The sequence below is a fragment of the Capricornis sumatraensis genome, chromosome 1 (assembly GCF_032405125.1).
Source record: "Capricornis sumatraensis isolate serow.1 chromosome 1, serow.2, whole genome shotgun sequence".
NCBI lineage: Eukaryota > Metazoa > Chordata > Mammalia > Artiodactyla > Bovidae > Capricornis > Capricornis sumatraensis.
The window spans coordinates 6244859-6271811 of NC_091069.1; the positions used below are offsets into that span (position 1 = coordinate 6244859).

Here is a 26953-nt window from a genome sequence, read left to right on the forward strand (position 1 = left end):
ATTCATTGGAAGGACTGATGCCGAAGCGCCAATACTTTGGCTACCTGATTCAAACAGCTGACTCATCAGAAAAGACCCTGAGGCTGGGAATGATTGAAGGCAGCAGAAGTGGGCAACAAAGGATTAGATGGTTGGATGGCATCACAGACTCAATGGACAATGAGTTTGCCCAAACTCTGGGAGATGGTGAAGGAGAGGGAAGCCTGGCATGCTGCAGTCCATGGGGTCGCAAAGAGTCAGACACGAGCGATCGATTGAACAACAGCAACAAGAGCGAGGGGGTCAGGGGAGGGGAGGTGGGCTCCCCCCAGGGAAGTCCCAGGAGATGGCACTGAGACCTAGACCTCTGCCACTGCAATCACCACGTGGCAATCACCACGCGGTCTTGGAACCACATCCACTCCCAGTGAAGATGACACCCACAGTGTCTCTCCTTTATCCCCTGACTTGCTCTCTGTACCCCTGGAGCAGTTGTGTCTCAGCCTGAGGATGAGGCAGAGGCCCAGAAAGGCCAGACGGACCTGGCTCACAGAGGGGGCTTGGATGGGGGTTCATCAGGTGCCCCCCATTAGGGCCCTGTCTGCACCCTCCAGACGCCCTAGTTGAGGCCCCGTGTTGGCTGGGCTGCTGCCATCCTGGGACGGCTGTACTGCCTGCCTCTCCTCGTCCTCGGCTGCTCACCCAGCACGTTGACGGTGTAGAGCCTGGCGTCCTCGCCGGCTGCGTTGCGGGCCACGCAGGTGTAGGCGCCCGAGTCCGAGGCCCTCAGGCCCTTCAGCACCAAGGAGCTGCCATTCAGGTAGAACCTGTCACGGGGAGAGAGAGCCGGAGGCAGGTGTGTGAGGACATGCAGGCTTGCCTCCTGGGATGGGGAGGGTGCTGGCCGGGCCTTACCAGAGGTGGGCACCCATGCTTTCATCCAGCAGGCTGCCATCCTTCAGCCAGACCACGTATGGGGGAGGCTCCCCGTCGGCCTCGCAGTCCAGCTGCACGTCCTGCCCCTCCAGGACACTGTGCTCCTGAGTGGTGCCTGAGCTCCGGATCCGGGGGGCCACTGTGGCAGGGGCTGTGGTGAGGCCCTGAGGCAGAGGCTGGGGTTGGTGTGGGGAGCGTGGGACACGGAGGGGCTCAGGGTGTGGACGTACCCAGCACGGCCACCACGAAGTTCTTGCGGGCCTCAGCCTGGGTGTTCTCGGCCACGCACGTGTAGGTACCAGCCTGGTCTGGCTGCAGGTTACTCAGCTGGAGGCGGCCCCCCCGGGAGACCATGCCATGTGCCATGCTGCTCTCTGCAGGAAGGAGGGGCAGGCCTGGACGTCACCTGCTCAGACCCATCACCCCAGGTGCCATCATTGGGCCCAGACACAAAAGTCACGTGACTCCCTGGGAGGGTGGTTGATCCCCAACTCACAAGGCTGGAAACACCCTGGGAACCCTTGAATTACCCACCCTTTTCTTATGCTCACAGGGAAACTGAGGCCCAGACACATCACAGCCTTCCCCAGCCTGGGCGCCTTAGATTGCGCCAGTCCTTATGACCAACCTCTCCGTACACCCTTCCACTGGGGACATTTCTCCCCAAGGGACCCCACTGCCTTCACTGTCTAGGACTTGCTCCTCTTCCTGTTGACTCTCAGGCCCAGCTCATCTCTCACCTCCATTCCAATCTTTCCCTCCACCCCTGGGGATCACAGCAAACCAGCCACTCACTGACTTTGATGTGAGTCAAGCGAGGGGCTCCTCTGAGCCTCTGCTCAGGCGGCACACCCCCCAAGACTGGAATGCTTCCCCCTCGTGGTCTCCAGTGGCACCTCTGCCCCAAAGCCTTCTCCAGCTGCACCAGCCCAGGCTGATCTGCCCTCTCTCAGATCCTCATCTGTCCAGCCAGCCCTTCAGCACAAAATGTATTGAGCAACTACTACAAATCCAACAGTGAGCTCAGGAATCAAAGACAGGTGAAATGTGGTCCCTGTCCTCAAGGAGATCAAAATGCATCAGAGACAGTGATACAGGCACAAGCCTGTGTGCCCGGCCCTGTGGAACCCGACGGAGCCTGGAGAGGAGAGGCCAGGCTTCTGGAGGAGGTGAGTCTCAGCTGAGACTGGAAAGTGGGTCTGAATCAGCCAGGTGAAAGTGGAGATGGTTCAGGGAGCCCAGGGTGGGTATTTCAGGAAGGAAACAGCATGTGCCAGGAGCTGAAGGCCAGAGAGAAGAGAGTCCAGAGCAACTCCACTGCCAGGCATATATCAAAGAGGAAGGAAAGCGTACGCCACGCACTTGTACAAGAACATTCACGCATGCTATCCCTCACAGCCGAAGGTGGAAACAACACAAACGTCCATCGACTGGCAGATGGACACACAAAACGTGACAGATCCACACAGTGGAACGTTCAACCATAAAAATGAATGAAAAAACCGTAAAGAATGAGGAACTGACACGTGCAACAACACAGATGAGCCTTGAAAACACGGAGCTAAATGGAACAGGAGGCCACGTGCTGCGATTCCACATGTTACATGAGGTGTCCAGAACAGGCAAATTTATAAAGACAAAGTAGGTCAGCGGCTGTCTAAGGCTAGAGTGGCTATGAGTGAAGGTAATGGGTAAGGGATTTCCTTTGGGTGATAAACACGTTCCAAAATTATAAACAGGAAGGCCCTACTGTATAGCACAGGGGATCGTTCAATACCTTGTGATAAATCATAATGGAAAAGAATATTAAAAAGTGTGTGTGTGTGTATATATATATAGGCATGCATACATTCAGTTGTGTCCGACTCTGCACCCCATGGACAGTAGCCAACCAGACGCCTCTGTCCATGGGATTCTCCAGGCAAGAATACTGGAGGGGGCTGCCATTCCCTTTCCTAGGGGATCTTCCCCACCCAGGGATCAAACTCACATCTCCGGCAATGACAGGCAGATTCTTTAAGATTCTTTACCACTGAGCCACCTGGGAAGCCTATACACACACACACACACACACACACACACACACACACATAACTGAATCACTTTGCCATACAGCAGAAATTAACACAACATTGTAAATCAACTCTACAACTATACTACAATAAACAAGGAAAAGTAAAATATACAGTTAAAAAAATGTTCCAAAATTGATTGTGGATATGCTCTGTGAATACGCAAAAAACAACTGAATTATACATTTTAATTGGGTAAACTGTATAGTATGTGAATTGTATCTCAGTAAAGCTGTTATTGCGAGAGACAGACAGACACAGGCATATGCAAGGAGCTGAGAGCAGCTGGGTCTGTCTGGAGCACGGAGCAGGATGGAGCGGGGTGGGCCTGGCCAGTGGGCCCTGGCCCCGAAGGGCCTCCTGGGTTGTGGTCCTGAGGACTGCAGCCACGGAAGGATTTTCGACAGATAGCTGACACACCCAGACCCGCCCTTTGCCATCCCTTCTGCCCCAGTGGAGCCTGCAGTGAGGCCCTGGACGGGGCCCAGGAGATGCGTGTAGGGGGCTGTGCGCTCACCCAGCCCCTGTGGGGGCTGAGATGGGAAAGGCCAAGGGTGGAGAGCAGGGCTGGCCCCAGAGACGCTTATGTGGACAAGACAAGGCACCTACTGACTGACGGGCGGGTGGGTTGGGGGAGAGTAAGAGTGGGGCAAGGGTGCAGACCTGGGTGGGGGTGACCAACAGCTGGGCTGGACAGAGCTGAGGTGCTGGAGGAGGAGCAGCTTTGGGGGCCAATGTGGAGCCCAGGGCCAGGCCAGCTGTACCCCCAGCACCCACTCTGTGTTTCTGTCCTGTGGACACACAGGAGCCACCAAGCCCCCACGTGAACGGTCCTCAGTGTTGGGATGTCGAGGCCAACAGGGTTGAGAGACAAATGGGGGAAAGGACCAACAAGGTGCTGCCAGCTTTGGATTTTGCCAAGCAAGTAAAGCTACAAACCCAACTATCCCCTTCTGCTCTCATTGCCTTTTCATTAAATAGAGGAATTTGATGTTGCTGTTTTAGTCGCCAACCTCTGTCTGACTCTTTTGTGACCCCGTGGACTGTAGCCCGCCAGGCTCCTCTGTCCATGGGATTTTCCAGGCAAGAATACTGGAGTGGGTTGCCATTTCCTTCTCCATGGGATCTTCCCGACCTGAGGATCTAACCTGTGTCTCCTGCATTGGTAGGCGGGTTCTTTATTGCTGAGGTACCAGGAGAACCCCAAATGAAGAAATACTTGGCAGCAAAATGATAAGGACTGATGGACTCACCAACAGGTATCCTGTCCTTCAGCCAAGTGACAGTAGGTGCAGGGACCCCGGTCACATCACAGCTCAGGACCAGGCGGCTCCCAGCCACCTGGCTCACCGACTCCGTCTCTGGGTTCTCAAACGTCGGGGGCACTGCAGGAGAGAAGCCAGATTCCCAGAATCTTATGATTCTGCCCCCTACTTCCTTCCTCTTGGGCCGATCAGGGATGCCTGAGAAGCACTTCCCTGTGGTTAGGAGCTGACATTTTATGTTTTGCCGTTGATGCAGATATGAGTTGTTTTATCCACAAATGTAAATATGACCAGCAGCTGGCTATTTCAAAACATTTACAAAGCAGAGCCCAGAGGGGGACCACTTAGCCCAAGGATGGTAAATATGTGACTATTGCACCAGCAGGCATTAACCTATGCCAGGGCAGACATCACTAATTGATCCCAACACTCTCTCCTGCTCAGCCAGCATGAAGTCATGCACCACAGGCAGCCACTGCCAGTGGAACACAGATGGCTGTGCTCAGGATGAAACATCTTCTCTCTGAAGGGCCAGACATCCCACCCTCTCCCTGTTCATCAAGGTGGCCATCAGGAGAAGGAGCTATGGGCTTTAAGCAGCAGCAGACCTAGTATCAATAATTTTCAACACCGGTATTCAGTATGGTCAGGGTTGGATCCATCCACTGTCCCTGTGGTATGGAAGCTGCAGGCTTTGGCATCTGCAGCAGATAGCTGGTGTCTCTCTACCTGGCCTTCCCATCTCGCACAGGGTCACTCGGGCAGAAACTACATTTCCCAGTCTCCTTTGCAGCCTGCTGTGGCCAGCTGCTCAGGTTCTCTGTGTCTGCTCACTTCTGCTTCACCGGCTGGGATACAATGCAATGTGTGTGTGCTGAATCACTTCAGTCGTGTCTGACTCTTTACGACCCCATGGACTATAGCCTGCCAGGCTCCTCTGTCCATGGGATTCTCCAGGTAAGGATACTGGAGTGGATTGCCATGCCCTCCTCCAGGGCATCTTTCTGACTCAGGGATTGAACCTGAGTCCCTTATGTCTCCTGCATTGGCAGGCAGTTTCTTTACCCCTAGCGCCACCCGGGAAAGCCCAAAGATGCGATGCAGACAGAGGCAACCCTTGGCAAATGGGAGATCAATAGGATGGAAGGATCTTGGTCCCTAAATTAGCATTTGGTAAGTCCAGAGCTACCCTCCAGCCCAGATGCTCACTTCTAGGCTTTTGGATGAGAGAGGTAAACTTCTCTCTTCCTTCAGGCACTATATTTTGGGGTCTTTTTGTTACACAGTTGTCTTTTCCCTAACTGACACAACATCTGACCACAAGAAAATCTGGCCAAGCCTTCATCCCTTGCTTCCCTAGGCAGTTCCAACAAGCTCTCCCTTCACCCCCAGCTTGAGCCACACCCAATGAAATGCCCATCTGTGTTCCACCTTGGGCTGCTAGGGCAGGTGACTCAGGGTTCAGGTGGGGAGGACATGGTCCCAGGACTCTGAGGTCTGCTCTCCTAGGGCTCTGTCCCAGTGCTCCCATCCTGGGCCCGGTGCTCAGCCATAGACAGTCATGGCAGACCACAGATGGAGCACTTTCTGCGTGCCTAACAGGCAGGTCCTATCTTTGGCTCCTTTTACTGAAGGTAAATCTGAGGCTCAAAGGGACAAGGTCACTCAGAGCAAGTCATCAGTGGAGTCCTGTTCCGACCCTGCTCTCTTCAGTTCCAGATCTTGTGCCCTAAACACTCAGCAACACACTTCCCTTTTTAGCCACTGCCCTTCCCATCTTTGGTAGCTCCATGTGCCGCCAGGGGTCCCACAGTGGTGCTCGCAGGCTGGTCCCCAGCTTACCCTGGACCGTGAGGCTGAATGCCCGCATGGCCTCCCCGGCTGCATTGCTGACTCTACAGCTGTATAAACCTTTATCCGACACCTGGGACAGAGAGAGCACGTGATGACAGTGTGCATGCGGCTGGGGTGGGCTCCCCAAAAACCTCCAGGCCCCAGAACCTTCCAGGGCAGGACTCCCCAAGTATACTGGTCATGCTTGGGAGGCCCAAGGGGAGATGGGACCTTCTGGCCTCTGCCAAATCCTAGAGATGCAGGAGGGACGAGAGAAGGTGGGTGCAGAGGACCCAGACCTCGCCCTCCCCTGGGTCTGCATGTCAGCTGAGCCAGGGGGAGAAGGTTCCCTCACTGTGGGGATGGAGCTGAACCCGGAGAGGGGGGCCCTGGGTACAGTTCAAGAGCAACAGCGAATATTCACCCAGTGAACACTCGTGGGCATCTAATCCACACCAGGGACGGGGGTGGGCAGGTGGAACCGAGTCCCCGGGAGTGATAACCAGAGGGGCCTGGAGAGGCTTCTGGATCCTGGGGAAACAGGCAGGCGGCAGGGCCCGGATCTGCTCGAAGCCGTTCTGTGGGTCAGTGTTGAGCCAGACCTGGGGTCCAGTTCCCTTTCCACATCTCCGACCCCCGAGGCTGCTCATGACCTTAGACTGGGGTTCTCTAGGCCGAGGAGGAAGCAGGCCTCACATCCTGCCACCCAGCTGCCCGCCTGCCCCTGGCACACAAGGAGGTGACATCTCCAGGGCTGCCCAGGGCCGCCTGCACCTCCAGACAGCTCACCTGGGCATCCTGGATCTCCAGCCTCTGCCCGCCCAGCAGAGCTTGGAATCGCTCTGGCAGGACCAGGGGCTGCCCATCCTTCTGCCAGGCCACAGTCGGCTCGGGGAGCGCGTCTGTCTCACAGCTCAGGACGGCCTTGTCCCCCGCACTCACCAGGACCGCATCCTGGGGTCTGCTGGGCGCCTGCCGGAAGGTGGGGGGAACTGGGGGAGGAGACGAGCCGAGTGAGGGGCTGAGGCCTTCCCCTGTCTTCCCCAACATCCCTGCAGGTTAACCATCTATGGAGAGAAAGGGTCACACAGCGGACCCCACCCCAGGGGATTGCAGTGACCCAGGGGGCTGGACTAAGAGAATCCAGGCCAGCACACCGAGGACCTGCTGGGTGACCTGGGAAGTGCCTCTTGCCCTCTCTGGGCTCAGCCTCCCAGTTGGGATACATGCATGCTGAGTCACTTCAGTCGAGTCTGACTCTTGCAACCCCATGGACTGTGTGGCCCGCAAGCCTCCTCTGTCCATGGGATTTCCCAGGCAAGAATACTGGAGTGGGGCTCTGTTTCCTCCTCCAGGGGATCTTTCCGACCCAGGGATTGAACCCTGCACTGGCAGGCAGATTCTTTACCAGTCAGCCAAGGGAAGCCCTGGCACTGGGCTAAATGCTCACATACCACCATCTAATCCTTAAGCCAACCATCACCTTATAGTGATGGGAGACTCAAGGCTCAGAGAGGAAGAGTGACTTGCCCAAGGTCACAGAGCAAGGAAGCACACAGCTGAATTTCAAACCCAAGGGCGTCCGAGTCTAATAACCAGGAGCCTAACCCCACGGTGCCCCTAGACACCACTGCGGCAGACGGCACAGTGTGTCCCAGGCACCAGCGGCCCCTCTCCTGACTGTGCTGGTGGAGGGGTGTGAGGCTGATGGAAGGAGTCGGGGACAGTGCAGGTGGGGGGACAGACGGCACGTACCCAGCACGCTAAGCTGCACCAGCTTCTGGTCTCGGCCAGCGGCGTTGAGGGCCTCACACATGTACATCCCAGAGTCCAAGAGCTGAACCCGAGTCAGCTGCAGGGTGTGGGTGCCTGCAAGGGGTGGTGGTGGCGGGGTAGGGGGGAGCGAGCGCTTGGCACCAGTGGACAGGCCCCAATCCCCAGACCCCACGCCCACAATCCTAAAGCCCTCCCAGACCCCCAGTTCTATCCCAGATTTGGGGAGGCTACTCAGCTTCCCCATAGAGCCTCCGAGCTGGGCCCTCAGCCTCATTTTACCCACCAGGCAGGAGGAAGACCTCTTCTCCCAGGGGGAGGGTCCAGCCGTCCTTGTACCAAGTGACCTCGGGGCTGGGGTGAGCATGGACGTCACAGGGCAGGGAGACGCTGCTGTTGAGGGTGGTGGTGATCTGCTCCGGGTTCAGACCTGCGATTCGTGGTGGGACTGTCCCTGCGGGGCCACCGAAATAAAGAAAGACGTGACAATACAGACTGGCAGGGAGCCGACGGCCACAGGGTGACGCACGGGGCCTTCTGGGGGTCCTGGCGCTTCACCCTCCTGTTCGTCTTCCTCATCTTGTAGAGGAGAAAGCAGAGCTCAGAGATCAGAGAGGGAGAGTCATTTTTCCAAGGTCACTCAGCTGCTCAGTGGCAGGGCCAGTATATCCATTCAATTCAGGCGTGAGTCCTAGACCTGAGTGCCCAGTGCTGTCATCCTTCTGCCCCTGAGGCCACAGCTGCCCTACATCTGGAGCCAGAGCCCTCAGCCTCTGAGATGCACGTATCACAGGAATGCAGAGGTTGAGAGGGCCGACTCTGGGGGAGGGGAGACCCCCACTGAGTCCCTAAAATGGGGCCTACCTCTCGGCTTTGAGCCCAGGAAAGTAAGTGCCCTTATAGTAAGTGATCAATCGTCGTGCTGGAAAGACCTCGTTCTTCTGAGAGCCTCCGAGGTTGCTTAAGATGGTCTAGTGGCCAGGGTCCCCCAGAGCTCTCTGTCCTGGGGTAAGGCTGGCACAGGCCAAGGGCCCAGGACGCTGGAAGGGCCACGGCGCTCTGCCTGCCTGCCTGGTGAGCCCATGGAGTACGCCAGAGCCAACCCAGAAGACCAGCCCTTGCTCAGCTGGGGAACCCGCGGGGGCTGCCCGCTTGCCCGGCTCACCTTGCACCCTGAGTGTGAAGAGCTTCTCTGCAGAGCCCGCTGGGTTCTCGGCCACACACATGTAGCTGGCAGCGTCAGCCACTTCCGCCGTGGAAACCTGGGGGTGCATGTCGCCAGCCCGATGGCTCTGGGCCCCCCAGGAACCGCGAGGGCTCTCTCCCACCCATCCCAGGCACGGCCGGCACCAGGCGGAGCCCCCTCAGAAGACCACCTTTGTCTACACGGAGCAATGCTTAGGGAGGTCACCCCATGTCCAGCCAGGGCTTTCTGTGACATTTGGGCTGTGAGGCTGACAGATGAGTCCCTGTAGCAAACTGGGCGATGACAACAGTCCCCTCCCCAACCCCGAGAGGGGTGCTCTGTGCTGTGCTGGGCTCTGGGGGTCCCGTGTAGGGGTGTCTGGATGCTGGGGGCCCGAGGTGCTGCCTGAGGTCCCAGGTGCCCGCACAGCTCTGTGAGTATCCGACGGCCTTCCTAAGGAAGGCTGCCCTGTGCCACGCTGGCTGTAGGTGTGCCAGTCTCTGCTCCTTTTCAGGGGCCACAAGCATCCCTACAAGGCTCCTCACATATGATTCTTTGGTGAATTAAATAAGTAAAAGTGAAAGAAAGAGAAAGTGCAAGTCGCTCAGTCGTGTCCGACTCTTTGCGACCCCATGGACTATACAGTCCACAGAATTCTCTACTGGAGTAGGTAGCCTTTCCCTTCTCCAGGGGATCTTCCCAACCCAGGGATCAAACTCAGGTCTCCCACATTGCAGGCAGATTCTTTACCAGTTGAGCCACAGGGGAAGCCCAAGAATACTGGAGTGGGTAGCCTATCCCTTTTCCAGGGGATCTTCCCAATCCAGGAAACCCTGAATTAAATCCCAGGGGTTCTAACACAGTTCCAAGCAAAGAGCTTCAGATGATGGCAGTTCATTGGTCCCCAGACAAACAGAACTGAGTCGCTGCAGCAGCTATCTTTATCTATTTTTTTCTCTTGCCACAGGGCATGTGAGATCCTAGTTCTCCAACCAGGGATTGAACCCATGCCCCCTTGCAGTTGGAAGCACTGGAAATGCAGAGTCTTTTTTGCTTTTGTTTTTAAATAAGTTTTTTTTTAAAGTATTTTTGGCCATACCCTGCAGCATGAGGGATCTTAGTTCCACCCCTCAACCAGGGATTGAACCCATGCCCTTTATGGGAAGGAAGGCAGTCTTAACCACTGGGCCGCCAGGGAAGTCAGCCACTGCCTTAAGCCTGAGCAGGGGTTGGGGGGTCACCCTAACCTGTAAGATTCGCCCGCCTTCCAGGACCTGCAGCCGTGGGCTTGGTGAGAAAGGCAGCCCGTTCTGGAGCCATGAGATGGTGGGCGCAGGGTTGCCCAGGGCTGGGCAATACAGGCTGACGGTGCTGTTGGCATTGACGGTCACCTCCTCTACAAGCGCCACCATTTCACCCAGGATCACAGGTGGGGCTGGGGGCGGGGAGAAGAGGGTGAGGAGTGGGCAGCCTCCTTGGGAAAGGCCCCAGGAGGAGCAGGGCATGGAGACGAGAGCTCTTGGTGCCAGGTGCTGGCTGGGGCTCCTTGAACCCTGCCCACCAAGCACTTCTGAGCCCTGAGACGGCTAAGGAATCTAGGGCGCAGAGAGGGCTGTGATTCACTCAAGGTCACACAGCTAGCAATCAGCTCATGTGTGCTGAGTCACTCAGCTGTGTCCAACTCTTTGCAATCTCATGGACCGTAGCCCGGCAGGCTCCCCTTTCCCTGGGATTCTCCAGGCAAGAATACTGGAGTGGGTAGCCATTCCCCTCTCCAGGGGATCTTCCCAACCCGAGGATGGAACCCATGTCTCTTGCCTTGCAGGCAGACTCTTTACTGTCTGAGCTACCAGGGAAGCCCCAGGAAGCAGCTCACTTGGAATCTGAACCTAGTCCAGTCTGGTTTCAGAGTCTGAGCTCGAAAGCCCTGCATCATTCACTTTGGAGAATGGCAGGACTACACCTGCTCTCTACTTGGGCCCCCTTCTGGAGGTGGGGGGCCCTCATGGGGCCTTAGACCTGAGCCCCCCACCCTGCCCGCCCCCAGGCCAGGCCACTCACTCAGTACCAGCAGCTCGTAGTGCAGCCAGTCCTCGCCCACCTCGTTGGAGGCCCTGCACGAGTACCTTCCCGCATCCTCCGCCCGCACCAGGGGGATCTGCAGGACCCGGCCTCCTGCAGGGACATGGGGGAGACAGAGGTCTGAGCAAGAACCGAGCAACCTGCCCATTCCCCTGAAGGGGACCTGGGACACATCACCGCTCCACTCCCCTCACTTAACCTGTGACATGCAGAGAAGCACCTGCTGTGCCCGGGTCACGGGTCGAGAGGGTCAGTTAAAGCGCAGTAATGGCTTGCTCTGCGCCAGGCCCTGGGCTGAGCATTCCCCCAGCCTCTGACTCAGTGTGCTGTCACAACTCCCATCTTACAGATGAAAAAACTGAGGCTTCCTAAGAGTACCTGGCAGGGCTGAGCCCAGCTCCTCGATGAAGGCAGAGAGAAGAGGCAGAGAGCTGGGCACATGTCTGGGCAGAGGCTCTCAGGAAGCTGGAGTGGTTGGGGGTGGCGGCTCTTGAGGGGTGTCACCTGGGACCCTCTGTGGTCGAGAGCCAGCCAGGGCCAGACTCTGGCATCGAGGGGGCTGGAACTGGTGTCTAGCAGGAGTGGGGTTAGGGCCACTGTGCGCTCAGGATCCTGGGTTGGGGGTGGCCGACCCAGGATGTGACGGGCTGTGAGCAGGATTAGAACCAGGCGCTAATTATACGCAGAGCCAAGGGATGGGAGCCTGGACTAGGGAGGCTGTGGCCATGGTCAAGGGAGGGGTCACTTCATGTGGGAGATTAATCTACGATCAGGGCCAGAATTAAGGTCAGCTGTGACTAGGAGCACTGTGTGCCCAGGATTAGGGGTCCTGTGGCCAGGGTCAGAGGCCAGTGGTGGGACTGGAGGTCGGCATGTGACTGAGCTCTTTGTGTCCCCAGGCCAGAGGGCAGTGGCCATTCAAGGGGTCAATTACATCTTTCTGTAAGCACAGCCTCTCCCAGGTCTCCAAGGGGTCGCCTTCTTTCACAAGCACCCAAGTCCAAACCCTGGCATGACTGTTCATCCTACAGCCCACCTCATTCTTCCCTCTACCACCAGCGTCACCACTGACCCGCGTCTGGCAGGGCACCATGCGACTGCGAGCCAGGCGACCACCCCATCCGGCTCTGTGTCTGGGATTCCTCCCAGTCCTGGACCCCGCCAGGGAAGCCAGGCGTTTCTAAGCCCCATCCCCAGAGCCCTTTAATTCAAAGCCGTCCATAAAAAAACTATCCTAAGATAAAGCAGTTGTTTAGGCAGGACATGGAAGCAACCTACATGCCCATTGACTGATGAGTGAATAAAAGACATGTGGTACGTAAACACAATGGAATATATGCTCAGCCATGAAACAAGAAGGGATTTGAGCCAGTTCTAGTGAGGTGGGTGAACCTAGAGCTTGTTATATACATAGTGAAGCAAGCCAAAAAGAGAAAAACAAATATAGTGTATTAACGCATATATATGGGATCTAGAAAACTGATACTGATGAACCTATTTGTGGGGAAGGAATGGGGACGCAGATGTAGAGACTGGACTTGTGGACACAGTGGGGGAGGCAGAGAGTGGGACAAATGGAGAAAGTAGCATCAGCATAAATACACAACATCCATGAGATGGATAGCTGGTGAGAAGCTGTTGTGTAGCACAGCGAGCCCAGCCTGGTGCTCCGTGATGACGTGGATGGATGGAATGGGGGAGGGGAGGAGGCCAAGGAGGGAGGGGTGTATCGTATGATAATGGCTGATTTGCATTTTGCATGGCAGAAACCAGCACAACACTGCAAAAACTAAAAATTTTTAAGTATAAAAAAATAAAAAGTGTTTATGTTCTTAACAAAAAAGCAAATAACTTTAAAAAGTTTCTTTGCCGACTGAGCTATCAGGGAAGCCCAACTTTAAATAAACAAATATGCAAAGCAGGAAAAAGACATAAAAAGGTCACATGACAACCTAGAGGGGTGGGAGGTGGGAGGGAGAGTCAAGAGGGGAGGGGCATGCGTATGCTTCCGGCTGATTCGTGTTGATATTTGGCGGAAACCAACACAGTGCTGTAAAGAGACTATCCTTCAATTAAAAATGAATAATTTTTTTTTTTAAGGTCACATGAGCCATGATCTTGGATCCTGGGTGGGCATCAGAGCCCCATGAGAGCTTCTTCAACATTTGGGGTCTTAATAAAGGAACTGCCCCCTCCCCCCAGAAAAAGGGGCCAGAACATTACAGATCTCCAATCCCAGAGGTGGGCGTGGTGCAGATGAGGACCTCTGTTCTAACCAGAGGCAGAAGGGGATCCTGTTCTTGCCTTCAGACAGGTAAAGGACTTTTAGCCCCAGTTTATGAAAGGTGGCTGAGGTCCAGAGTGGTCACATGCCCTGCCGGGGGTCAGACAGCAAGCACCAGGCAGGAGACCTCAGGCCGCACCGCACGGCGGAGGGGACCCGCTCTGGTGTGGGCGTGGCCCTGGTGCCTGCCTGTGAAGGGCCCGCTCTTCCACGCCGCCCTGGCCTACCTTGCAGAACAGACACCCCGTCCTCGACGGAGAGGGGGCGGTCCTCCCTGTACCAGGTTAGCTCCGGGGCTGGCACCGCGTTGGTGTCGCAGTACAGGTAGACGGGGTTGTTCTCCACGACCTCCCGGTATTCCGTCACCCCACCCCGGGCCTCTTCCTCCCGGAACGGGGTCTCAAAGTCTGCGGTGGCATCGCCCACCTTCTGGAATATGGGGGGTACTGGGGAGCGGGGGACAAAGCCGTCAAGACACACCATTGAGAGATGGGCAAGAACTTCTGCTCAGAGATTCCTGTCCCAGCCTCTCCTGGGCAGGGAAATTCCACTGATTGAGCCAATCCCTCCCATCAAAGCAGTTTTTTTTGATGATCTTTTTTCCTTTGTTATCAGCTAATTTTTTTTAAAGATCTTTTTTTCTGATGCAGACCATTTTTTACAAGTCTTTATTGACTCTGTTACAATATTGCTTCTGTTTTATGCTTAGGGTTTTTTTGGCCAGGAGGCCTGTGGGATCTGCGTTCTTGGACCAGGAACCCACATCCACTGCACTGGAAGGGAAGTCTCAACCACTGGACCATCAGGAAAGTTCCCTGATCATCCAAATCTCACCAAGGCAAAACTAAGGCCTGGGGAGCAGTGATGTCCCGGTCCCCAGGTCAGTTCATGAAAGAGCCCAGGCCAGGGTTCAGGGGGGCCAGACGTGCCGACAGCGATGAGAACAGAGCCCTCCTGCCAGGCTGAGCCAGAAGCACTGACGCCCCCCAAGTCCCACTGACCCCCACCCCGTGGCCCCACGCACCCTGGATGAGCACGTTGAAGTCCTGGTCATCCTCTCCAGCCACGTTGGTGGCCACGCACAGGTATCGCCCCGAATCGGAGACCTGCGTGGGCTGGATCTGGAGCAGCCGTCCTTCGCCGAGGATGTGGACGCGCTGGTTGGGGGTCACGGGCTGGAGGTGGAAAGAGAGGGGACAGAGATCAGGAATGAGGGCTGGCAAGCACCCAGATGAGTGTATTTCCATTTTCACACGGTTTTTAAAACACCACATAAAGTGGTCAGAGCACCCTGACAATCCTGTAACACCAGACTCACAGAATGTAAAACTTAGAAGAGAATTCAGTGAGTGAATATAGGGTGCTCGTGAGACTTGTTTTCTGTAAAGAATTGAACTTCTTATTAAAATATAAAGGACGGGGCAGGGCCCAGGAGAGCTCTGGGGCCTGCTGCTATGACTGCCTTTTCTGGAAGGTTCTGCAGATGAGGGGGACCCAGATTGAGAATCTGAGGCTGCCAGGGGCTCCTGAGCTCACCTGTCCGTCCTTGTACCAGCTGATGGTGGGTGGGGGCATGGCCCAGCACTCACACTCCAGGGTCAAGGTGCTGTTGACCTTGGTCTTCACTTCCTTCATGCTGACCTCCCCGAAGAGGTCATCTTTGGAGATGGAAGGGGGGACTGAAACCATAAAGGAGTCTGAGGAGCAGGCTGGGAGAAGACGTGCCGAGACCCTGCACCCCCCGGCCCCTAAGCCCATCCCAGAAGTGGAGGGGGCTGGCTCTCCAGAGCAGAGGAACAGGGAGCCTGGAAACCCGCCTGCTCCTGGTGAGAGATGGTTATGGGACAGGGCAGGTCTGAGGCAAGGGGATTTCTGGGGTGACCTCTGGGGACCCTTCTGGGGGTGCCAAGTCTCCAGCTGCAGGCGCTATTATTGCTCTGCAGCACAAGTGGCAGAAGGAAGCCAGGACTGCTGCGGGTCTAGGCATCCACGTGACCGTCCTAACTCACTGGTTCCCTCCTCCTAAGTTCTAGGCCCTAAATGGACCAAGCTGGCCTGGCTGGCCAGGGACCATCAGAGGAGACAAGTCACATGAAGGCACCTGGGGTGTCAAGTGCAGCCCCAGCATTCTCGGGCAGCCTCCTGCCCACCCAGCTGGTGCCCTGGCCGGTCCCTGACTCACTGAGGACTTCCACGTGGTAGTTCTTCATGGCCTCGCCCAGCTCATTGGTGACCACGCAGGTGTACTGGCCCGCGTCTTCCTTCTGGGCATTCAGAATCTGCAGCCCGTGGGTGCCTGCTTGGGGTAGGGCAGCGGCCAGGCTCACCCCCTGGCTCCCTGCCTCTGACCCAGCCTGGTGACATGTCACCTGCCCCCTCTTCCCCCCCCATCCCCTCGAGGGCATCACCTGGGAGCAGCTGGATGTTGTTCGAGGCCTCAAAAGGGGCCCCGTCCTTCATCCAGGTGATGGTGGGGGCAGGAAAGGCCCGCGTCTCGCAGATCAGAGAGATGGGGTTGTTGATGGTCACGGTCACCTCCTCGTCCATGCTGTCCTCCGTCACTCCCAGGATGGTGGGAACCACTGTGGTGGGGCAGGGGGTGGGCTCCTGAACAGGGATCCACCGCCCTGGGCCCGAGGACCCGGACAAGTCTGAGACCCTGGTGCTGGGCTTCGGTGCTGCTGTTGTTTGTGTTACAAAGATGAGAAACGAGGCTCAGAGGAACCACGCCCTGTGTGGCCAGACTTCAGTTCAGGCCTGGGTGGCCCAGAGCCCAGGCTCTCCCTTCCTAAGCAATATCATAGGGGAAGCTGGTCAAGTCTGCCTCTATTTCCCCAATAAGCTCTTAAACATCCGTGTGTGTGCAGGCTCAGCTGTGTCCGACTCTTTATGACCCCGGGGACTGCAGCGCGCCAGGCTCCTCTGTCCATGGGATTTCCAAGAACACTGGAGTGGGTTGCCACTTCCTCCTCTAGGGGATCTTCCTGACCCAGGGATCGAACCCTCGTCTCCTGTGTCTCCTGCACTGGCAGGCGGATTCTTTACCACTGCGCCACCTGGGAAGCCCCTCTTAACATCCAGACATCCACTAATTTAACCACAGTCTTCCCAGTTGTGTGTGTGGTTCCAATTTGTACCCTGCTCTGAGCAGAGGTAGGGGTGGAGTTTTGTTCTCTGCTGAGTAAAATAGCTCTGCCTTCATTGGTCACCAAATATTCTCTTTCAGCTCTTGCTGGGGACCCTCCTTTTTACCAACAGCAGTTTATTTTATTTTTTATTAATTAATTTTGGCTGCTCTGGGTCTTTGCTGCTACGTGCGGGCTTTCTCTAGCTGTGACGAGGGGTCACAGCTATACAGGCTATACAAGCTTCTCTTTGCGGTGGCTTCTCCTGTAGCAGACCTTGGGCTCTTGGGTGTGCAGGCCCAGTAATTGCAGCTTGCAGGCCCTAGACCTCGGGCTCAGTAGTTGTGGCACACAGGGTTAGTTGCCCCAGGCCATGTGGAATCTTCCAAGCGCAGGGATCCAACCTGTCCCTTGCATTGGCTGGTAGATTCTTAACCGCTGGGCTTCTAGGGAAGTTTTGTGTGTGCTGTGCACGCTAAGTGACTTCAGTCATGTCTGACTCTTTGCAACCCCATGGATTGCAGCCTGCCAGGCTCCTTGGTCCATGGGATTCTCCAGGCAAGAATGCTGGAATGGGTTGCCATGTCCTCCTCCAGGGGATCTTCCCGACCCAGGGATCGAACCTGGGTCTCCTGTGTCTCCTGCATTGCAGGCGGATTCTTTACCACAGAGCCATCTGGGAAGTCCCACCAACAGCATTTTGAAAAACGGATCTGTCTAGTCTTCAAGAGCCCTGCTTCTCCTAATGAGACAGTTCATGCTGATGGCTCTTGGGAGAATGACTGCCCGGGTGTAAGCCCCCACCCTGAGGCCTGGAGTCTTGTCACCTCTCTAAGCCTCACAGCTTCATTGGTGACCGGGGGACAAGCACATCTCCCACCTCCTAGGATAGTCAGGGGACTTCCTGGTGGTCCAGTGGTTAGGACTCTGCCTTCCAGAGCACAGGGCTTGGCTTCGATCCCTAGTCGAGTAACTAAGACCCCATGTGCTGCTCGGTGTGCCCCCCATTCAACTAATCAGGCAATCAGGCCTGTCCAAATGCCTAGCTCAAGGTAGATGATTACCCAGTATACCCACTATTATTACTTTTGTTGTTGCTGACACGGAAGAAACAAAAATGAAGTGCTTTGTGGGAAGCTGCTCGTAAGGAGTTGGTCACCTTGGTATTCCCTTCTGCTTGAACCTAGGGCCACCAGGAGATGTTCGGCACTTACCCAGGACGCTAAGCTGGAAATGCTTGGTCTTTTCCCCTATGGTGTTGGCTGCAATGCAGGAGTAGTGGCCCGCACTAGACAGGTTGGCCTGGAGGACCCGCAGGAGGGCTCCATCTGGAGAAACGTGGTGGGCGTCTCCACTAGCCAGGGGTCGGCCGTCTTTGAACCATGTGACCTTGGGCTGTGGGTGGCCTATATGCAGAGGGGAGAGGCAGGTCAAACGATTCAGTAGGTTTTCACCAGGTCAAACCAGAGGTCAGAGGCTGCTCTGAGATGGAGTGGGAGACATCGTTCTCTATTTCAGTCCAGAGGCCCATGCGGCAGGGCAAGACACAGAAGCAGCCCATCAGATCTGGCCTGGACCCTTTCCTATGTGATTTGGTTACCATTTCCTTTCCCAGGTTGTGGGCAGGGATGGCTTGGTACAGACAGGCAGGACATAAAGGCAAATTATTCCTTCCATCCATCCATCCATTCATCTACCCACCCCACCCCATCCATTCATCCTTTTGTCCATTCATACATACACACATTCACCCATTTACCGATCCATCCATTCATCCATCTCTCCCAGGCCACAAGCATTAACAGGAGCCTACTTTGCCAGGCCCTGGGGAACCATGGTGACAAGACAGTCCTCGGTTCTCATGGAGCTCAGAGCCGGGCTGGGGGAGACAGATGTCACAAGGCGACTATGGCCCAGTGGAGTCAATGCTGGAACAAGGGAACACTAGGACCTTGTAGGAGAACAGCAGAGAAATGACTCCAGAAAGAATGAAGACACCCAGTGACCGGTGATGGAAGCAAGGTCTGATGCTGTAAAGAACAACACTGCATAGGAACCTGGAATGTTAGCACCATGAATCAAGGTAAATTGCAAGTGGTCCAACAGGAGATGGCAAGAGTGAACATCGACATTTTAGAAATCAGTGAACTAAAATGGACTGGAATGGGTGAATTTAATTCAGATGACCATTATATATACCACTGTGGGCAAGAATCCCTTAGAAAAAAATGGACTAGCCCTCATAGTCAACAAAAGAGTCTGAAATGCAGTACTTGGATGCAATCTCAAAAACAATAGAATGATCTCTGTTTGTTTCCAAGGCAAACCATTTAGTAGCACAGGAATCCAAGCCTATGACTCTATCAGTAATGCTGAAGAAGCTGAAGTTGAACCATTCTATGAAGATCTACAAGACCTTCCAGAACTAACACCCAAAAAAGATGTCCTTTTCATCCCAGGGGACTGGAATGCAAAAGTAGGAAGTCAAGAGATACCTGGAGTAACAGGCAAATTTGGCCTTGGAGTACAAAATGAAGCAGGGCAAAGGCTAACAGAGTTTTGTGAAGAGAACACACTGGTCATAGCAAACAACATCTTCCCACAACACAAGAGAAGACTCTACACATGGACATCACCAGATGATCACTACTGAAATCAGATTGATTATATTCTTTGCAGCCAAAGATGGAGGTCTAAATAGTCAGCAAAAACAAGATTGGAAACTAACTGTGGCTCAGATCATGAGCTCCTTATTGCAAAATTCAGACTTAAATTGGAAAGTAGGGAAAATCACTACACCATTCAGGTATGGCCTAAAACAAATCCCTTATGATTGTACAGTGGAAGTGGACAAACATATTCAAGGGATTAGACCTGATAGACAGAATGCCTGAAGAACTATGGACGGAGGTTTGTGACATTGTACAGGAGGCAGTGATCAAGGCCATCCCCAAGAAAAAGAAACGCAAAAAGGCAGAATGTTTGTTTGAGAAGTCCTTATAAGTAGCTGAGAAAAGAAGAGAAGTGAAAGGCAAAGGAAAAACCTAAGATATACCCATTTGAAAGCAGAGTTTCAAAGAATAGCAAGGAGAGATAAGAAAGCCTTCCTCAGTGATTAGTGCAAAGAGATAGAGGAAAACAATAGAATGGGAAAGATTAGAGATCTCTTCAAGGAAATTAGAGATACCAAGGGAACATGTCATGAAATGATGGGCTCAGTAAAGGACAGAAATGGTATGGACCTAACAGAAGCAGAAGACATTAAGAAGAGGTGGCAAGAATACACAGAAGAACTGTACAAAGAAGATCTTCACGACCCAGATAATCACAATGGTGCCATCACTCACCTAGAGCCAGACATCCTGGAATGCAAAGTCAAGTGGGCCTTAGGAAGCATCACCATGAACAAAGCTAGTGGAGGTGATGGAATTCCAGCTGAGCTATTTCAAATCCTAAAAGATGATGCTGTGAAAGTGCTGCACTCAATATGCCAGCAAATTTGGAAAACTCAGCAGTGGCCACAGGACTGGAAAAGGTCAGCTTTCATTCCAATCCCAAAGAAAGGCAATGCCAAAAAATGCTCAAACTATCACACAGTTGCACTCATCTCACACGCTAGCAAACTGATGCTCAAAGTTCTCCAAGCCAGGCTTCAACAGTACGTGAACCGTGAACCTCCAGATGTTCAAGCTGGTTTTAGAAAAGGCAGAGGAACTAGAGATCAAATTACCAACATCCACTGGATCGTTGAAAAAGCAAGAGAGTTCCAGAAAAACGTCTACTTCTGCTTTATTGACTATGCCAAAGCCTTTGACTGTGTGGATCACAATAAACTGTGGAAAATTCTTTAAAAGAAGGGAATACCAGACCACCTGACCTGCCTCCTGAGAAATCTGTATGCAGGTCAAGAAGCAACAGTTAGAACTGGAGATGGCAAACAGACTGGTTCCAAATCGGGAAAGGAGTATGTCAAGGCTGTATATTGTCACCCTGCTTATTTAACTTATATGCAGAGAACATCATGCGAAATGCCAGGCTGGATGAAGCACAAGCTGGAAACAAGACTGCCGGGAGAAATATCAATAACCTCAGATATGCAGATGACACCACCCTTATGGCAGAAAGTGAAGAAGAGCTAAAGTACCTCTTGGTGAAAGTGAAAGAGGAGAGTGAAAAAGCTGGCTTAAAACTCAACATTCAGAAAACTAAGATGATGGCATCCAGTCCCATCACTTCGTGCAAATAGATGGGGAAACAATGGAAACAGTGAGAGACTACTTTTTTGGGCTCCAAAATCACTGCAGATGGTGACTGCAGCCATGAAATTAAAAGATGCTTGCTCCTTGGAAGAAAAGCTATGACCAACTTAGACAGCATATTAAAAAGCAGAGACATTACTTTGCCAACAAAGGTCTTTCTGGTCAAAGTTATGGTTTTTTCAGTGGTCATGTATGGATGTGAGAGTTGGACTATAAAGAAAGCCAAGCGCCGAAGAAATTGATGCTTTTGAACTGTGGTGTTGGAGAAGACTCTTGAGAGACCCTTGGACTTCAAGGAGATCCAACCAGTCCATCCTAAACGAAATCAGTCCTGAATATTCATTGGAAGGACTGAAGCTGAAGCTGAAACTCCAATATTTGCCCACCTTATGCAAAGAACTGACTCACTGCAAAAGATCCTAATGCTGGGAAAGATTGAAGGCGGAAGGAGAAGGGGACAACAGAGATGGTTGGATGGCATCACCAACTCAATGGACTTGAGTTTGAGCAAGCTCCTGGTGTTGGTGATGGACAGGGAGCCTTGGCGTGTTGCAGTCCATGGGGTCGCAAAGGGTCTAACATGACTGAGCGACTGAGCTGAACTGAACTGAGGACCTTGGAGGCTGCGTTCTGCAGTCAGATGAGTAGGGAAGAGTGTTTGTGGCAGAGGCATAGAGAATGAAAAGTCCACGCTGGCAAGGGATGCCCTGCAGGGAACAGCAGGGCAGTGGGCAGGCACCGCAGAGCTCTGAGGACCCCTCCCCTCCACAGCTGCCTCTTCACCCTCCTCCAGTCCACTGTGTGGCCCTCACCTGAGACGTTGCACATCAGGTGGGCCGTCTCCCCCTCGGGGACCTTGACTGCGTCCTCCACATCCTCCTTCTCAATACTGGGAGGAACTGCGAGAAGCAGGGAAGACAGACGCTCGCTGACCGGGCTGAGCAAACACGGAGCAGGAAACCAAGCACCCACTGTGTCTGTCTTCCATTTCCCCATTCCCTCACACCTGTTGCCATGGGGCAGGGGTCTAATAAAAATTTGCAGCTGGCTGAGGCAAATACCAGTGCCGCTGGGAGAAGGCCCCAATCAGAGGAAGGCAGTTGGGTGGTATCGAAAATCTTTGCCCCCTTTCATCTTGGGTTGGTTCTGGCTGTTTCTGGAAAGTTCTATGGCAGCCTCAGAGAAGAGGCTGCTGATGAGGCAAAGACAAGGCTTGGTCTCTCCCTCCTGTCTGTGCTGGGTCCACTCCCAGAGGCTCCCAGGCTGGAAGAAAGGATGGGTGGGCGCCCGAGAGAACCAGGCAGTGACGTACCCAGGACCTCCACGCTGAAGTCCCTCCGCGCCTCCCCAGCCTCGTTGCTGGCCAGGCAGGAGTAGAGGCCTCTGTCCTGCTCCTGCACCCGGGTCAGCTTCAGCATCCAGCCGCCTGGGAAGCGGGAGAGTGGGCTCCAAGCACAGCTGCGAGCAGCCTTCTGTCCCCAGCTGAGCCCAGGCTGCCCACCGGGAAGAGGAGCACGCCGGGCGTTATATTTAGATGTTTATGCATCTGCCTCCAACAGTGTTCCATTCCTCAGAGAGGGAAACTGAGACCCGGAGGGTCAACAGATGGATGGAGCCTTCTGGACATTAGTCCTTGCTGTTGTTTAGTCGCTAAGTTGTGTCCAACTCTTTTGCAATCCCGTGGACTGCAGCCCGCAAGGCTCCTCTATCCATGGAATTTCCCAGGCAAGAAAACTGGAGTGGGTTGCCATTTCCTCCTCCAGAGGATCTTTCCAACCCAGGGATCAAGCCCTCATCTCCTGAATTAGCGAGTGAATTCTTTACCCCTGAGCCACCAGGGAAGCCTAGATATTAGACCTACGCCAGGGTAAACTTCTCTTAAGCTTCCCAGGTGACTCAGATGGTAAAGAATCTGCCTGCAATGTGGGAGACTTGGGTTCAATCCCTGGGTTGGGAAGATCCCCTGGAGGAGGGCATGGCAACCCACTCCAGTATTCTTGCCTGGAGAATCCTCATGGACAGAGGAGCCTGGTGGGCTACAGCCCATGGGGTTGCAAATAGTTGGCCATGACTGAGTGACTAAGCACATAAGCACAGGGTAAATTTGACCCTGTTCTAGTCAGAAGACTCTGTCACCTGGCTGCCCTCTCTTCTGTGGACTGACTAGAGCTGAAAGCACAGCAATGGTGTATGTAATCCTGGCTCAGATCAGAACCCCATTCTACTCCGATGGACCTGGTGAAAGTCCACCTTCTCCCAAGGACCTCTCAGAGGTGAACCAGTTCCTCTCAGAGGAACACAAGGATCTCCTAAGACCAGTCCAGGGAAAGCAGATATACAGGACTTGTCATCACGGCTACTCCTGCACCCAGGACAGACATCACTAATCGATCACCACTCTCCTTTCTGCTGGACCCAGATGCAGTCTCTGAATTCATCTCATCCAATGAATATTGCAGCCCCTACCAAGTGACAGGAAGTGATACACGAGGGGAAACTTATTTACCATCCCAGCTGGGACTGCATGGAATAATTGATGGGTCATTGAGGCTGAGCTTCAGTGGGCCTGGAAGTTCCTGCAAGATTCTGATGGGATACTGCCTCCTGAGCCTCAGTTTCTCCATTTGTATTCCAGCAAGAACCATCACAAACCAGCTTTGTGAGGAAGATGCGTATTCAGAGGAGAAAGTGCTTGGACCAGCATTTCTAAAGTTTGCTACACCTCCATGGGAGGTTATATAAGCTCTGTGAGAATTTTTTTTTTTTGGCTGCAGGACTTATCAGAACCTTGACTATGCAAGTGGTTCTTGTGGGTCTCAAGGAAAATCGAACAGGAAGCCTTTTCCAGACTTATTTAAACCTTTTTTTTTTTCCTGGAGCACCTCATCTGACCAGCGTTTTGGGGTGCACTCTTGCATGCTGGGCAGGGCAGGATCAGAGGTCACAGGCATGTGTTGGACAGAGGCAGCAGCTGAGTATCAGGCCTTACCTGCTAAGAGGTAGGTGTTCTCCCCAGGGCTGACAGGCTCGTCCCCTCGGAACCAGCGGACCCCTGGTGGTGGGATGCCCGTGGCTTCACAGAACAGTGACAAGGGGCTGTGCAGGGTGGCTGTGACATTGGTCAGTGGGCCCAAGTCGCCAGTGAGCTCTGGAGGCACTAGATACAGAGAAGAAGCCGCATTCAGGATGCAGATGGTGCTGTGTGCTCACTCCCGTCTCCCCGCTGGCCTCCCTAATCCCCCACCCCCAATCTCAGAGCTGCTCCCACTGAAGGGGGTGAGTGGTGGCCACATGCTGGACTCTGGCATCAGGCTGAGGCCTCAGTTTCCCTGACCCCTCAGAGGAACGCCAGGAGAATCTGACAAGGACATGTGTGAAGCCTTTAGCTCAGACCCTGGTACGGAGCAAAACTGAACAAAGGAGAGAGAAATCAGAGCCACAGGGAACACAGACGGGACCCCAGACCCACACAGCAGAGTCCCATTCAGAAAGGAGGCCCCACTCTATCAGGCAGGGACAGGTGGGCGAGGCCTGGGGTCCCAGCAACGCTGGAGATATGATAAGAAGGCCTTCCCTAAAGGACCCCTGCCCACCTCTCTCCTTGTCTCTTCCCACTCCTTGTCTCCAGCCTGAGGTATGCAGTAGGAGCTCAGTAAAAGATTAGAATCAGTAGGCTGTTCTAGCCACTCTGCTCTAGGCCTCCGCAGAGTCTGTTCCCTCTGCCCAACACTCTTCCTCTTACCCCAGCTCCTGATGAACTCCAACTTAGCCTGTACATTTCAGCTTTAAAAGTCACCTCCTACAGGAAGCCACCCTGACTTCCTAAGACAGATGACGGTCTAGCTGATCTCTTTGGGACACCTAAATCCCAACATCGCACAGGAACCATGCAGAATAAAACCTGCCCAGAAGAGAGCAGGGAAACAGCAAAGGAGAGAGAGAAAGAGGGACTTCCCTGGTGGTCCAGTGGTTAAGACTACTGGCTCCAAATGCAGGGGGGCCCAAGTTCAATCCCTGGTCAGGGAACTAGCTCCTACATGCTGCAACTAAATATCCCACGGGTGGCAACTAAGTTCTGGTGCAGCCAAATAAACAACTCTTTTAAGTGGTGGGAGAGGAAGGGAAGTGAGGACTATTTGGAGCAGGTCCTGATTTTGAGAGCAGTGTTCGCAGCTTCCCCGACAGCAGCCTTCGCCAGAGGCCTGGCTCCTGGCAGAACAAGGAGGTGGCCCCAGGAACACGGAGATGGAGGCTGCCTTGCCGCTTCCTGCCCTCCTCACGGAGGCTGCCGGTCCTCACCGAGCACGGAGAGCGAAAACCTCCGCTCGGCCCTCCCGGCCTCGTTCTCGGCCACGCAGCTGTAGCGCCCGGCGTGGGCAGGCTGAGCCCGTGCCACGTGCAGATTCTGGCCGTAGTTCTGGAGCCGCAGGCCGGGCTCGGGCCCCACGGGCCACCCGTCCCGCTCCCACGTCACCCTGGGCGCGGGTTTCCCTGTGGCGTTGCATTCCAGGCTGGCCTCCTCGTCCTGAACCACGGACACCTCCGCGTAGGGCTCCGCGGGACTGGAAATCTGCGGGGGAACTGGGGTGGGGAGAAAGCACGTCGAGCGGGGGCGGGGAAGGGGGCTGCTGGGCACCACGCCTCAGGCCAGGCTCTGCGCTCGCCTCCATCTGGCATGTGTACCCCCTGCCTCTCGCTGGCCGTGTGACCTTAGCCAGGTGACCTCACCTGTCCGGGCCTCCACTTTACATCTCTATAATGGGATCACCACGGCACCCCGGCCCCCTCTCCCGTACCCTGGGAATCACGGGAGGGCCTGTCATTTGGACAATGAGCTCACAGCGCGGTGCTGAAGATTTGTAAGGACTTTTCTTCCTTAGACATCAGGAGCTTCTAAACAGTTGTTAGGCCTGGGGGTGGGGGTGGGGGATAGCTCCACAGGTGGGATTCTACCCAAGAGGTTGGACGGTAGTGTTCTTGGTTTTATTTTCTAAAATGATTTTTATAAGGCTGAGATATTTAATTTTATCCCCCACAGGATAGGTAGATGGACTTTATATCAATTTTACATTTCTTTAGTTTCCAGGTGTTTCAAGCTGTGGTTTCCTTTTTCTCTCTGGGTCATTGGGGGTCTCTTGGCATCAAGCTGCTTGCTCTCTCACGGTCAGGAGCTATAAGAAGCTGACTTGGAAGGGGCAGTTAAAATGGCAGTAATCTAAAGGGGGACAGGAGAATCCAGCTTCTGTCTTTGCTTGGGTTTGGGGGGTGAGGTCTGCCCTGCCAGGGTGCCTTGTTGCCCACCCTTCAGGCTGACCCCTTCCAGCCCCTTCCAGCCCCTTCCGCCTGGCCCAGGTCATCCCAGTCCGACTCACCATACACCACTAGCTGCTGGTCCTGGCTGCTGTTTCCGGCCACGTTGCTGCACTCACAGGTGTACGTTCCCTCCTGGTCTGCCTGGGCCCGTCCCAGATACAGCAGCCGCCCCACAGCTGACACCTGCCCAAGGCTGGCCCCCTCCCTGGGCAGAGGCTGACCTGGATGCATGAGAAAGAAGCCCTTGGTCCCTGGTCCTTCTACCTTGAATATCTGTCCTCCCATCCATCCTGGCCAACTCCTGCTCATCCCGCAGATGCCCACTAAACATCACCTCCACCAGGAAGACTTCTCTGAGCCCCAAATCTGATCCCAGAACCCCCCTCTGATAACCCACAACTCTGAGCTTCTCCCCAACCCAGCTCTACTTACAGGTGGCACGTCTGAATCCCTTCCTGGCCTGGGCTGTCCTGGAGGGAAGACCCTGCCTCACTTTCCCCCTGGGGTCCTTGGAGGCTCTCCGGGGCCTGGCATATAACAGGGCTTAGTGAAGGCTATTGAGTGAATGACCCATCTGTCTAGCTACAGCGGTGGGAGAGAGAGACCAAGCAGCAGGCACACCTGGCAGCAAGGAGACCCCGATGCAGGGAAGGATTTTGCAACCCTGGAGGCGCTAACTTCCATCACCCTACACCTGTTCACGGAGGAGCAGCCCTCTGGGCTCCCATCATCCACCAGCACGTGTCCCAGCCAGGGGAGGGGCCCGGGTGGCCACACGACACGCTCCCTCACTCTTACATTCTATTCTCTGTCCACGCTCTCTCCTCTGGTGATTTCAGCTTGTCT

General features: G+C 54.5%; 1 protein-coding gene across 1 annotated transcript in view; it reads right to left on the bottom strand.

The window, feature by feature from the left end:
• HMCN2 (hemicentin 2) overlaps positions 1 to 26953 on the bottom strand; it is a 174811-nt gene that overhangs the window by 37364 nt on the left and 110494 nt on the right. Inside the window, exons 44-65 of the mRNA XM_068970656.1 lie at positions 26167 to 26328; positions 25094 to 25375; positions 23784 to 23951; positions 22107 to 22220; positions 21607 to 21693; positions 17750 to 17941; positions 15819 to 15992; positions 15593 to 15706; positions 14947 to 15089; positions 14435 to 14585; positions 13638 to 13856; positions 11106 to 11219; positions 10292 to 10479; positions 9024 to 9120; positions 8145 to 8306; positions 7841 to 7954; positions 6875 to 7077; positions 6095 to 6176; positions 4241 to 4372; positions 1146 to 1289; positions 895 to 1054; positions 682 to 806 (exon numbers count right to left, since the gene is read on the bottom strand). Of these exons, the coding sequence (XP_068826757.1) occupies positions 682 to 806; positions 895 to 1054; positions 1146 to 1289; positions 4241 to 4372; positions 6095 to 6176; positions 6875 to 7077; positions 7841 to 7954; positions 8145 to 8306; positions 9024 to 9120; positions 10292 to 10479; positions 11106 to 11219; positions 13638 to 13856; positions 14435 to 14585; positions 14947 to 15089; positions 15593 to 15706; positions 15819 to 15992; positions 17750 to 17941; positions 21607 to 21693; positions 22107 to 22220; positions 23784 to 23951; positions 25094 to 25375; positions 26167 to 26328 (3327 nt within the window). The remainder of the gene's footprint in view (positions 1 to 681; positions 807 to 894; positions 1055 to 1145; positions 1290 to 4240; positions 4373 to 6094; positions 6177 to 6874; positions 7078 to 7840; positions 7955 to 8144; positions 8307 to 9023; positions 9121 to 10291; positions 10480 to 11105; positions 11220 to 13637; positions 13857 to 14434; positions 14586 to 14946; positions 15090 to 15592; positions 15707 to 15818; positions 15993 to 17749; positions 17942 to 21606; positions 21694 to 22106; positions 22221 to 23783; positions 23952 to 25093; positions 25376 to 26166; positions 26329 to 26953) is intronic.